The sequence below is a fragment of the Schistocerca cancellata genome, chromosome 5, assembly GCF_023864275.1.
Source record: "Schistocerca cancellata isolate TAMUIC-IGC-003103 chromosome 5, iqSchCanc2.1, whole genome shotgun sequence".
In the NCBI taxonomy this organism is placed as follows: Eukaryota; Metazoa; Arthropoda; class Insecta; order Orthoptera; family Acrididae; genus Schistocerca; species Schistocerca cancellata.
Window position 1 is genome coordinate 825,968,209 of NC_064630.1, and position 12,945 is coordinate 825,981,153.

General features: G+C 50.6%; 1 protein-coding gene across 1 annotated transcript; it reads left to right on the forward strand.

Moving 5' to 3' along the window:
• The first annotated feature begins 1,600 nt into the window (after window positions 1–1,600).
• LOC126188821 (putative uncharacterized protein DDB_G0290521) lies at window positions 1,601–12,725 on the forward strand. Its single transcript, XM_049930434.1, has 2 exons — window positions 1,601–2,204; window positions 12,232–12,725. Exons 1-2 carry the CDS (start codon window positions 1,601–1,603, stop codon window positions 12,723–12,725), a joined length of 1,098 nt encoding a protein of 365 aa, XP_049786391.1.
• Window positions 12,726–12,945: the final 220 nt, after the last annotated feature.

A 12,945-nucleotide genomic window follows, 5' to 3' on the forward strand; every position in this document is an offset into this window, starting at 1 on the left:
TTTCTTGCTCATTTAAATACCATTATATCTGTCTCGAAATAATTCAACTTCATTATTAAATCGATATTAAAGTTATCTTCCAACTTTGTCAGACCTCCGTTATTCATTAACTAGTTCATTAACAAGACAGTTCTTTAAGCATCATTCTAACATAGCTAGGTCTGCAGGTAATTATTATTAACACAAACTTTAATTTTTCATTTTGGGACACTTGGATTGCACAACATTTGGAAAAGGACCCTGTCTAGGTTAGTTGTGAGGAAAATTAAATGATAGGACAGTTCTGGTAAAATTTAAGTTGTTATTGAACAGTATAGAACAAAAGCAACACTGGTCCATACGAATACAGTACTAAAAGTTTCAACCTGTTTGTATCGATGCGGCGGTTGGTAGGCAGCGAGATGGCGAGGTACAGAGCACACATACAACCACAGCTATGGCTCTTGTTGTATCGGCACTTTACTTCTTCTTAGCGTCGCAATATTTTCCATTTAGCGCCTATGGAATTTTGCCATGCTGTATAGGCGTTGGAACGGCATACCCGAGGCTCAATGAAACCACGTCTTCCAGGAGAGCCTCCTCGTTCCAGAACGTGTTGCTCAGATCAATGCCAAACTCCAACTCCTACTGCTGAGCCCGTTATGCCGTACAGCGCCCGTGTGTATTTTCCCGCGCTCGCCTGCCATTCACCTTTTACCGCTCCCTTACAGACAGGGTATTCACCCGAGGTTTTGCATTCTACATATCCTAATACATTGCCTACGTATGGACCAGACGCACAATTACAACTTTAACATCTTACAACAGTCTCAACATTTGTTACACTTCAATTCTATTACAATATTGCTTGAAATTTGACATAAACATTAATATTCACATTGAAAATTGTTTACAGTTTCCTCAACATAATGTCATGAAACAAAAAAAAAAAAGAAACGAAATCAGAACGTCGATTACACTAATTTATCAAAAATCAGGAGAAAAAATTATTATATGTACAATAGTACAGCGTTGTTGTTGTTACAATACGAGTTAGGTATGGAAACTGTTGATGCGTATATCACCAGTAATAGTGACTTTCGAGAAGTTTCATAAAAATGCATTGTTAGTGTACAGGCCCTCTATCGAATCCACTAGAAAGGAACGGAATCGACAATAAAGGTTCCACATGCATAAATTGCCGGATAACGCCATAATTGGAAATTCGCCCTGATATTATACGTCATAAGGTACGTATTGGTTTGTTTCTTTCACAGTAGGTATTTGTTCACACTCCATAAAGTCTGGAAGCGAACATTCTGGCAGCGAATGTTCTCGAAACAGCCGAGGCACGTATATAAGGGAAGCAGAGTCGCTCCCAGGTAGTCAGCTGACTACTCACTCTCCAGTGCTCCTCGAGATGTCGATGAGAGAGGATGCTTTACTTGCGAAGGGTGTGGCGGATCGCCGCCCGTCGGGGCCAGCTCAGGCGACTGAGTTGATCCCGGTGGCGGCCCCATCCGGCCCCCCACTTATGACGAACCGGCTTTCGACACCTGACGATGACAAGACTGACTCTTCGGATTATGACGCGCGCACTCGTGAACGAGTGTTCATACTTATGAGCAAACTCGCCCATGGGGGCCCCTACCCTGGTCGAGAGGCCGACGAGGCGGCTACTCTCGCCCTCTGTAACATTCAGAAGGCTGCCGCTCTACCGCACACGAGGCAGCAGGTGTCGGGTGTGCCACCGAGAGCCCCGCCGGTCGCATCGCACGTGCTCGCGGTCCCGGCGTTGGCGGCCTCGGCGGGAGTTGCGGCGCTGGCCTCGACCACTCGAGAGGTCGATGTGCCCCCGGTTGCCCCCCTGGCCCCAGAGACACAAGAAGAGCCCGTGGCTGCGCTAGCTGCGGCCACCGAGATGGAGGACATCGATCTGCCCGACGCAAATCTGGCTGAGGCAATTGCCGAGTCAGAGCGCCGTGACACCGACCCTGACGCTGCCCGCGCGCCCAGAAAGCGCCGGGCTGTGACAAATGACGATTCCGACACTCCCTCTCAGACATCTGACGCAGCGAGGCCGCGGAAGAAGGCCCCTAGGGCCTCCCGCACCTCCACCACAGAGTCTGGGACTACTATCGCGGGCACCGCCACGCAGACACCGACGAAGACGACGCGGCGGTCCACTCGTTCACCTGCCGCCTCCCGGCAGCCTGACGAGGATGGTTTTGTTGCCCCACCCCGGCGGCACACTTCCAGGGCTGCTGCGCTGCAGCAACCGACCCCGCTGCCGACCGCCAACACGTTTGCGGGCGCCAGCGTCGATGCATTGGACGATGGCGCCGCGCCCCCGGCGCCTGCCCAAAAGAAGCCGCCGCCTATCGTCATCCAGTGGGCCGGCGAGTACAAGGAGTTCCAGCACAAACTGGACAGGGCAGCCCCGTCCGCCGCTGTCAAGAACGCTGGCCGTGACCTCTACAAGGTCACGGTGTCGTCCAACGAGGAGTACCGCGCGGTGATGGACGCCATCTGCAAAGATGGCCTCCCGTCCTACACGCACCCCTCCGAGCCGCTCAAACTTCTGAAGGTGGTATTCCGCCACGTTCCCCTCAAGTTTGGTGCGGACTACCTTCGCGAGGAGCTCGAGGACATGGGCTTCGGCGTCCGGTCCACCGGACTGATAAAGTCGCCGCGCACGCACCGTGACATGCCGCTGTATCAGGTTGCCCTCGTTGACAACCTGGAAAATCGGAAGATTTTTCAGGTGCAGCGGGTCGGCCGGGTCAAGGTAGCGGTGGAACCTCTCCGGGCCAAAGGCAAGAGGGCCCAGTGCTTTTCCTGCCAGCGGCTCGACCACGTCTCCCGCTACTGCTCCATGCAGCCCCGCTGCGTGAAGTGCGCGGGCCAGCACGAGAGCAAGTCCTGTGGGCTTGCCAGGGAAGACAAGCCGACGTGCTGCAACTGCGGCGGCACGCACGTCACCAGCTACAGAGGCTGTTCGGCCTTTAAAAGGGGCCGAAATCAACCGAGGGGAGGGGCTGCGCCCTCTCGTAAGGTGCGCCCGTCCACCAGCTTTGCTGCCGCCACTAAGGGCGGCCCGTCAGCCTCCACCGCCCGACCTTCGGCGCAGGCGGAGGGCGAGACGCAGCAACCGACCGCGCCGTCCACGGCTTCGCCCGTGGGGGTGTCAACCCCCGCGCCCTCGCAGAGCGCGCGAGTTGCCGCCCCGCGCAGGCGTCGCCGGCGCGCGGGCCGGGCCACACCTGCCGCTGCGCAACGGACTGCCGGCAACACTCTGCCGCAGCAGAGGACGGCACCTAGTGCTGTGCCGCAACCGCGACCGACTGCCGATGCTCCACAGCAGTCGTCTACTTCGGAGCGGCCGCAACTGGCCGCCCCAGTGGCGGAGGCCGCCCCAGCGGCCCCCACCGCCCCCTCGGCCGCCGACGCAGCCGAGCTCCGATCGCTCTTGCGGTCGTTGAGTCAGCTGCTCGAGCAACTCCCGGTGCTCGTCACCGAGGTCACGTCGGCCCTTCAGGCCGGCGTTGCAACTCCACCGCGCCATGGATAATCGCCATATCCATGGCCTCACCGTTTGCGCATTCAATGCAAACAGTTTGGTCCCCCAACAAGGGGAATTCAGGGAGTTCTTGCGCGACGAGGCAATTGACATCTGCCTCGTGTGCGAGACCTTCCTGAAGCCGGGAATACATGTGAAGGTGGCCAACTATCGGTGCTACCGCACCGACAGGTTGACCCACGGCGGCGGGACGGCTATCTATATCGAGGCGTCCCTGAAGCATCATGATGTTCAGCTTCCGCCCCTCGCTGCAATGGAGGCCACTGGGGTGGCTGTCACCACGACGGCGGGGGTCATCACCTTCGTTGCGGCCTATAGGCCGCCGAGGCTACTACTTCAGGAGGCTGACGTCGACGCCCTGCTGGCACTGCGCGGGAAAGTCTTCATTGCGGGTGACTTGAATGCCAAGCATCAGCAGTGGAACTCCCGCCTCACCAACGCCAGCGGCCGCCGCCTCCTTCGCGCCACTCAACGGCATGGCGCTATTGTACTGGGGCCTTATGAGCACACCGTCTTCCCCCATCGTGGCCAGTCAGACGTGCTCGACATCGCCGTGCTCAAACGTGTTGGGCACTTCACGTCTGCCACCGTTAGATGCGCCATGTCGTCCGATCACCTCCCGGTGGTCTTCGACATGGACGTCATCGGTGCATCTATGCAGTCCGACCACCACAACTTCCGAGGCATAGACGAGGCTCGCTTTCGTGTCGAGGTCTCAGACCGCCTCGAGGGCGCGCCCGATCCCGCTGTGCAAGGGGCTGATGCAGCATTGTCCTTCTTCACGCGGCACACACTGGCTGCTGCGGAGGCGGCCACCCCCAGGCGGCCAGGACGACCGCGAGAGATGTCGCGCCAACTCCCGCCGCACATCCTCGAGGCGATCACAAACAAGAATCGCCTCTTCCGGGAGTGGCAGCTCACACGGCTGCCCGAGACGAAGCGCCGCCTCAACAGGGCGCGGCGTGAGATTCGAGCCGCCATCGATGACCATCGACATAGGGACTGGGCGGGCCTTGTGGCCACCCTAACAACGACGGATGGTAGTGCTTGGCGCACCGCCAAGCGTTTCCTTCGTCGTCGGCAGCGAGTCCCGCCTCTCGATACGGGTGAGAACGTTGTCTGCGAGCCAGATGCGAAAGCCAGCATCCTCGCGGACACGTTCGCGGCAAACTTTCAGCCTGCTGATGGTGTGGTCGATCCCGACCACGTCCGCCTGGTGGAGGACCGCCTGCCGGTTTTCCTCGCTGCACGGGAGGACGACGATTCGATCGAGGAAATCACAGCTGAGGAAGTGGACCTGCAGCTCCGTCGACTCAACCCGAAGAAGGCGGGCGGCACGGATGGTGTCAGAAACTGCCTGTTGAGGATGCTTCCGCCGAAGGTGCACCAATCTCTGGCGGACATCTTTAACAGCATCCTCCGCTCTGGGACCTTCCCTTCCGCGTGGAAACATGCGGAAGTGGTTGCCATCCCCAAGAGCGGCAAGGATCCACGCCAGGCCGCGAACTACCGGCCGATCAGTCTGCTCCCGTCCCTCTCAAAAGTGTTTGAGAGGCTGTACGCGGAGCGACTGCTACGCCATGTGACGGAACAGCGACTCATACCCGAGGAGCAGTTTGGTTTCCGGTGCGGCCACTCTACCACACAGCAGCTGTTGTGCCTCGTGGAGCAGGCGATGCGAGCGCTGGAGACGCGGGAGTACCTAGGAGCGGTGCTTCTCGACGTCTCGAAGGCCTTCGACTGCGTGTGGCACGACGGCCTCGTGTACAAACTTTTTGCACACGGGGTACCGGCGTCGCACGTGGTCCTACTGCGCTCGTATCTCTCGGGACGCACATTCCACGTCCGAGCAGATGGAGGCATTTCCACCGACCGGCCGATTCGAGCAGGAGTACCGCAGGGGTCGGTCCTTGGCCCCCTGTTGTACTCCCTGTACACCGCCGACGCCCCGCGGGTGGCACGCGTGGAGTTGGCACTTTACGCCGACGACACGGCGTTGTTCACCCGCAGAATGAACGCGGCCGAGATGCGCCGTCGCCTCCAGCTCGGATGTGACGTCCTGGGCGCACGGTCCACGAAATGGCGCTTAAAGTTCAACGCTGCTAAGAGTCAGGCTGTAATCTTCAGCAGGAAGAGGCTGCCACCGGACCTACCGCCGGTCACGATCATGGGGGGCCCCATCCCGTGGTCGCGGACCGGCAAATACCTCGGGGTGACGTTAGACAGGCACCTGACGTGGCTGCCACACGTCCGAGACGTCAGAGGGCGGGCAGTGGGGCGCCTTCGTGCGCTTTACCCACTGCTCAACCCTTCATCGCCACTTCCTCCACGCCACGCCTTACCACGTATCTGTCCCTTGTCCGGCCGGTACTGGAATACGCGGCTGTGGTGTGGGGCAACGCGGCAGCGACGCACATTGCGACGCTCCAACGCGTACAAAATAGGGCGCTGCGACTTGCGCTCCACAAGCCGCCTCGCTAACCGGCGAGGCTGCTCCACGAGGAAGCTGGCATCCCCTTCCTGCGGGATCGCTTCCGGCAAATCGCCAGGGTGTTCTACAGCAATGCAGAACACTCTGGCAACCGCCTGATCCGAGGTCTGGGCCGCCATGTCCTCCACAGGCCGACGACTCGTTGGCCAGATCTACTGCGAGAGTAATATCTCGCAGCCTGCTGTCGCAACGAAGGGCGTCACAATAAATGATGCCCAGTGAGGACAACTCACCCCCTTAGGTCACACTGCAACATAATAGATGTCACCGCAGGAACAGCAGCTCCGCTGCTTAAACTGCCCCCACACCTGACATAGGTAGCCAGAGTTTTTGGTGCGAGTGCGAGTCCCAGGTAGTCAGATTGTACGCTACAATCATCGTGATAACTAGGAAGAGATAAAAACTGGACAACTGAGATTATTGGCTATTACCACGGACTTCAGTCAGCGTTGTGCTTAGTGATATTGGAAATACGCTGGGTGTCTTTTAGTGCTAAGTGTACTAGTGTTGGATTTCTCAGTGCGAATAAGGTGTTTATTCGAGAATAATTGGCATATAATTTACCTACATCGTAACAATATAATAAAATGGATCGTTATGCAATAAGAAAAAGAAAAGTAGAAACATCTAAAGATTCTGGTCACCATTCAGCCTCAAAAACACCACCAGATACACAGGGAGAGGCCGGCACTTCGTCGAAACTTCCATAACTTTAATCCCACGGATATTGTGCATTATTTGGATATATTAGCGTCAGGAAACATTAGTGATGATATGAAACACAAACTTCTAACAGCTCCAAGGAAACCTTAAAAAGGTTATATCTTCCGAGCACAAGGGGACAGGCTGAACGCAGACAAGTGCACGATAATCACTCTGGACAGTGTCTGTGGCTGGCGTCCTCACAGATTAAAAGGGGACTTCTTTGCGTTAACCGTTCGATTTTTGTGAATAATAAAATGGCTGGAGGAAAGAACTCCATTACTGCCAAGAAACTTTTGACTGAACCACTAACAAAATTTGCCAAACTTCCTGCTAAAGATGGTGACCTTGAGATCCACTCTGAGCTCGAGTATCACGTTGAAACGTCAACTGATACAAAATTATTTTTGGTGGCACGAGACAACCGCGAACTTCGGGTCATAAATCCGTTGTCAAGACAGAGAATGGAATACATCAGCGAAAACAGCGACCACCTTGTACCTACAATAAAAACAATCATACTTCATGGAAAGCAAAATATTCCTCTGTGGGGGCATAGAGACGATGGGAGTCTATTAGAAAACGAAAATGATCGTTAAAGTATAGTGAGTAACGAGGGAAACTTTAGAGATCTTCTAATATTTGGAATTGACGCTGACTTGCAACTAAAACATCACCTTGAGACCACTAAAGCGAATGCCACTTACATAAGTAAAACGACGTGTAACGAACTCATTTCATGCTGTGAAACAATGATGTTATCGAGAATACTGGAGGAAATCAAAGATTCTCGTTAGTACAGAAAATCTTCAATGAGGCTACGGACATAGTGCACATCGCCCAGCTGAGTTTAGCTGCAAGATATGTTGATGGTGACGGCAAATTACACGAAAGATTTTTTGGGTTTCGTTGACATCGTCTTCGCCTGCCGCTAACCCTCTGGGGGCCTGCCCTCTGTGATGTGAAGCGTGCCGACATGGGCGCGCGACCGCCGCTCGCCCGTGGGCGCACACACTACCTGTGTCCAACTGGTCGCCGCGCTCCCCAGCTAGGAACGCATCAGCAGAATTCCTTTTATGCACAAAGTGTACCAAGTTTGCAAAGAGAAGAATTACAGCCCTTTACAGATGCTTAATGACACAATAATTCACCTCCATCACACTTCATATATTGCAATAAACTAATGACTGATTTTAAAATCAATTATCTCCTTTAATTATAAACATGAAGGGCGCCGACGCTTTTCATCAGACTCCCATTGCAAAGAATTTTTATAGGGAGTATGGCTTACTTCATGCGTAGTAAGTCATAGGTACAAATAAAAATTTTAAACCCTCTATCTCTGGGTGTGTAGGACAAATTTTTAACATTGAACAGCTGTTTTTGCGGATTTGGTAAGGATTTACACCTAGCCAACACCATCATAAATAAATACATTATTAGTATTCCACTCAAACACAGCATTCGTACCTTTACAATGACATCCTATCAAAATCTTATTACGTGGCTGAGTGCCACTATTGAATGTCTAACAGAAAAACATATGAAATTTCCCGGAAACTGGCAGAAATGCCTTCAAAAATGTGAGTATATAAAGGTTACATCCTATCGTCACCAAGACATAAGAAACTTCTATCCATATTTACGTTAGTATTAAAAACTGAGTTTCTTGGGCAATGCCTTAAGGAAAAACTATGAAAAGCATGTCTATTATTGACTGACAAGAAAACTTTACCTTCTGCAAAAATATTAAAACATTAAAATTCAAATTGCGCTCTTCAAAGCTATTAAACCAAAATTGAAACTGAAGCAAACATATTACAAATGTCCTACTTCTTTCGGCAAAGTGCCTAATATTATATTTATATTTAACTGATCACGAACATCCTTATTAGTATTTACACACACTCACTTGAGTAACACTTGTTTTATGTCGTACGCTTACAGCATCCATACCAACTCTGCATACTGTTTTCAGTCATTCATTAATTTTAACCTATTTTTTTCAGTATAGACAATTAATCACATGTACTAAACCAAAACAAAAAAAACTCTGTACCTCACTTACAACTGACACTAGAACATATAAAAACATCATAGCTATGAAAGAAAACTCTTAACTAAATACATAAAACATATGAGAAACGTAGTAGGCATCAGTTACATATAAACACATAATCGTCATAAAAGGAACATCTTAACTGACACAAGAACACATAGAAAGAGAACACACAAACAAACTAATGCAAAAACTTCATGTTGGCAGTCCTATTTGTTGCCTGAAGTGTGGTTCCTCGGGTTGTTTGATTTCTGTGTGTGTAACTGTAGTGCACATATGAAAAAAAATGTGTTCTCATATTTGTTTCACTTTGAATGGTCACCTGGTGCTGCTGTTGCACTAATCAGTGATCACTGTTTAGAGGGAGAGGGCCATTAAGCAATTGCAGACTGCTAGGTAAGGGTGCAGTTCGTTTTCTGCATCGATGGTACGCCACTCAACTCTCCTGTGGCTCTCCGATCGTTGAATTACTTTACCTGGCCTCTCGATAGACAATCCAAAAACATGGTGACATTGTACTGGTATGAGTGTCCTCTTGATAGACAAGCCAAGTCATTGTGACGTGCCAAGGGTGGTAAGCATACCAGCCTGTGCTGTCCACTGCTGTACGACGTCTAAGTGTCACCATCATGCGAGTTTTCCACACTCTTCTTTTCTTCTTGTTGACACACATAGTATGGCATGAATTGGGAGTTTTCTTGATGCGTGAGGGTACAACTTGGTAGGCGCCGTTTGTTCCCGCTTGCGCGGCATGGCGCCGGAAAGGTACATGGGATTCACCGAATGGTTCAAGATTTCCGATGGCAGATAGGAATACAGATCGACAGACGGAATATTTGGTGAGGTTTTCGACTTCCAATTTTCCTGTGGTGTTGTTCTGTGCCTTCGCCAAGGGTTCCTTGGACAGTGACGTGCGTCAGCTGTGTTTATCTGTCTGGAGCGTTGAACTGGCTGCACGTGGCTCGTCAATATCGCCTTCGGCGTCGTCCATTGTGCTACGCTGTCGCTGCTCGGCGGTAACCAGATTACAAGGTATGTCCTTGCGGCTGCTCGACCCTTCTGCCCAGGCGCTGCGAAGCCCTCCTCGTTTGTCCGTCTGGTCCTTTGTGACCGGTAAGCTCCCCTTTCTCTCTCTATGTTGTGTTCAGCCTCCCAAAGTTCCTTGTCGTTTCTGCGTACAGAACTTTAAATTACATTTTAGAAACAAGTACAAATCTCCCCTACTTACATTCATTTACATGTTATTACAGTTAAGTCCTTGTTGCTAGTCACCTCCCGTGACCTTTCCATACTTTACAATTTACTGCGGAACTTGTCAATCGTTGCATCATTATTCTCATTTAAAAGGACTGAGTTACTTTACCCAATTCAGTTATAAAAGTTGCATCCGCTGTTATATCAATAATAAACAAAACAATATAAGACATGAAGAAGAGGGGAAAAAAAGCCAGGAAAACATATAACCTATCCAAACCTAATTATCTAGGCCTTTGTATTACAAAACAAAATATCTTTCTATGAAAATATACATTTACACTCTTCTTTCTATCTGTTTCCTAATAGTTTTTAACAATAATATTCCAGCTGGAATCTCGTTTTGCGTTCTTTTCTATCTTACTTTTTATGTTTGGGACAAATGGGAGTGCTGAGGAATGAAGGATGGCCATTTGTTAGTATTCTAATTACGTGCCATGGCATTCTTCCATCTAGCGCTAACTACATTTTCCTTTCCCCCTGAATCTAACTACCTTCTACTTACTACTTTCTATGTAAACCTGGTAGTTCCGTTGCCCTTATTCCTTTTCTTCTGTGTTCTTCCTTGTAAATTGGTGGAAATACATGTAGGTTAGATGTCACTTCCAGTCCACTGTATACTGGTACGAAATTTTCTACTCTCCGATTCTCACTGCGATCTGGAACAGTTATTAAAAGACAATTACAACAATTAACGATGATTAACTGAAGCCCTCAGCTGCCGACAGGTGTTGTTGATATACCTCGATGTGGGCAGCTGAAAATGTGTGACCCGAGCGGGACTCGAGCCTGGGATCTCCTGCTTACATAGCAGACGCTCTATCCATCGGAGCCACCGAGGACATAGATGAATAGCGCGACTGCAGGGACTTATCCCTTGCACGCTTCCCGTGAGACTCTCATTCCCAACTGTCCACAATTTTACATATGTAATGTACCTTACAGACATTTGCCCAGCCACTCATTAATCATCGTTTATTCCAGGGAAAAGCTGCACGGTCATCTACAGTATCTCTTCTTTCGAGAACAGTTACTGTCTGCGAATTTATAGTTAAAGGCTACCCAGCCATTGACCTTCGTCTGTGCGAATGCGCACAGGTTGCCCAAACTCTTACGGGAATCGCCAAAGTGTGCGCGAGTAATGAGTGGATGGGCAAATGTCTGTAAGGTACATTACATATGTAAAATTGTGGAGAGTTGGGAGTGTGAGTCTCACGGGAAGCGTGCAAGGGATAAGTCCCTGCGGTCGCGCTATTCATCTGTGTCCTCGGTGGCTCAGATGGACAGCCGGCACGGCAGCTCACAGCCTGGCGTTAGCTGCCGCAGCGGTCGCACGCTCCTCAAGTTTGCTCCGTGAACGTTAAGTGTTTACGCCAGTGTTTTCGTGTTTTGTGCTCGTTTATTGACGTTTTGCACGTGAATTAAGCGTTATCAATTGAGCGTTTGGTCTTCTTTCGTGTCATCTTTCTACGAAGTGCCGTTGGGATTTCGGCGTTGTCCGAGATTTCTTCGCTGCAGAACACCACGGCAAACTCCGTGAGAAAAAACACCGTGATTTTCACCTTCGACAAGTACACCCGTCGAGTACAGCCCTCTGCACTTGAAATACACGACTGGATTACCGAGGTAATTGGCCTTCATTCTGAATCTGTTCATACCATGCAGCTGGACTCTGATGAATACTGCATTTTTGTAAAGTTTAACGATTCCGCGAGTGTAGACCGCTTTCTGGCAAAATTTGGTTATGAAACGGAATTTATACACCGTGATGGTACTAAAAGTACTGTCAAACTCCGGAATTCCGAGTCTGTAATTAGGAATGTTAGGGTTTTGAATATTCCCATAGAAGTAGACAATTCGAAAATTAAAGATGTCCTTTCAAAGTATGGGGTTGTCAGGCAAATAGTCAACGAAAGGTGGGCTTCGCATTTCAAGCTGCAGTGCTTTAACGGCATTCGCTCCGTGGAGATGGAAGTGAAAGCAAACATTCCCTCCCACATCTTTGTTGACGGGCACAAGGCGCATGTTATGTACTCAGGGCAACCCCTACATGTCATGTATGTAACGAGTCTGGTCACCTCCGTCAGGACTGCCCTCGCCGTGTATTTGTGCTAACAAATAACCTTACGCAACGCCGGAAATTGACACTCAACGATTTGTTGCCAGCCAGTAATACAACAGAGCCGGCGGCGGTCGTGGATCCTGTTACTACCTCTGAAAATGTTGCACTTAATGTTAATGACTTTCCGTCTTTAAAACCTGCATTAACTGCTGAAATTCCGTCCCGTGACAGCGAGATTCCCACAAAAAAGCGTCCTCTAGAGGACACTGAAAGAAATGTTGATGAGGACTCTTCCTGTGAAACACCCGTTGCCAGGAGGCCGAAGCCCAGTCCTGAAGATCTGTTGGAAGTGGAAAAAGGAGATGGAATGAAGGTCGATGTGGCTCCCACTTCCGCACAAGGACTTACACCGCCACGAACAGATAGTGACGCAGCGGGTAGTGATTTTTCACGGAAATGTGACCCTGAGCCTGAGGTCACGGCAGAAATAACCGCATCAAGTGCACAACCCATACAGTGCGAACCGTACGAGGAAGTACCAGGTAAAGAACCTGCTGACTCCGAAGCGCAACGCCGCGCCGAAGGAGGAAATACATAAGCATCACCGCCTCGCCAGCAAAACAACACAACAGACACCACGCCGGAACCAAACATTGACGACTCGCAAGCCACGGCCGTTGCCCCATTCAGCCACCGCCGGCGGCTGCGACCGACACCTGGTCTTGCTGTCACGCGACATCAAGCGAAAGCCACACCAGAGAAGAAGGACATCAAGAAAAAGAACATTAAATATGAAGTCATCACGGCCAACACTGACG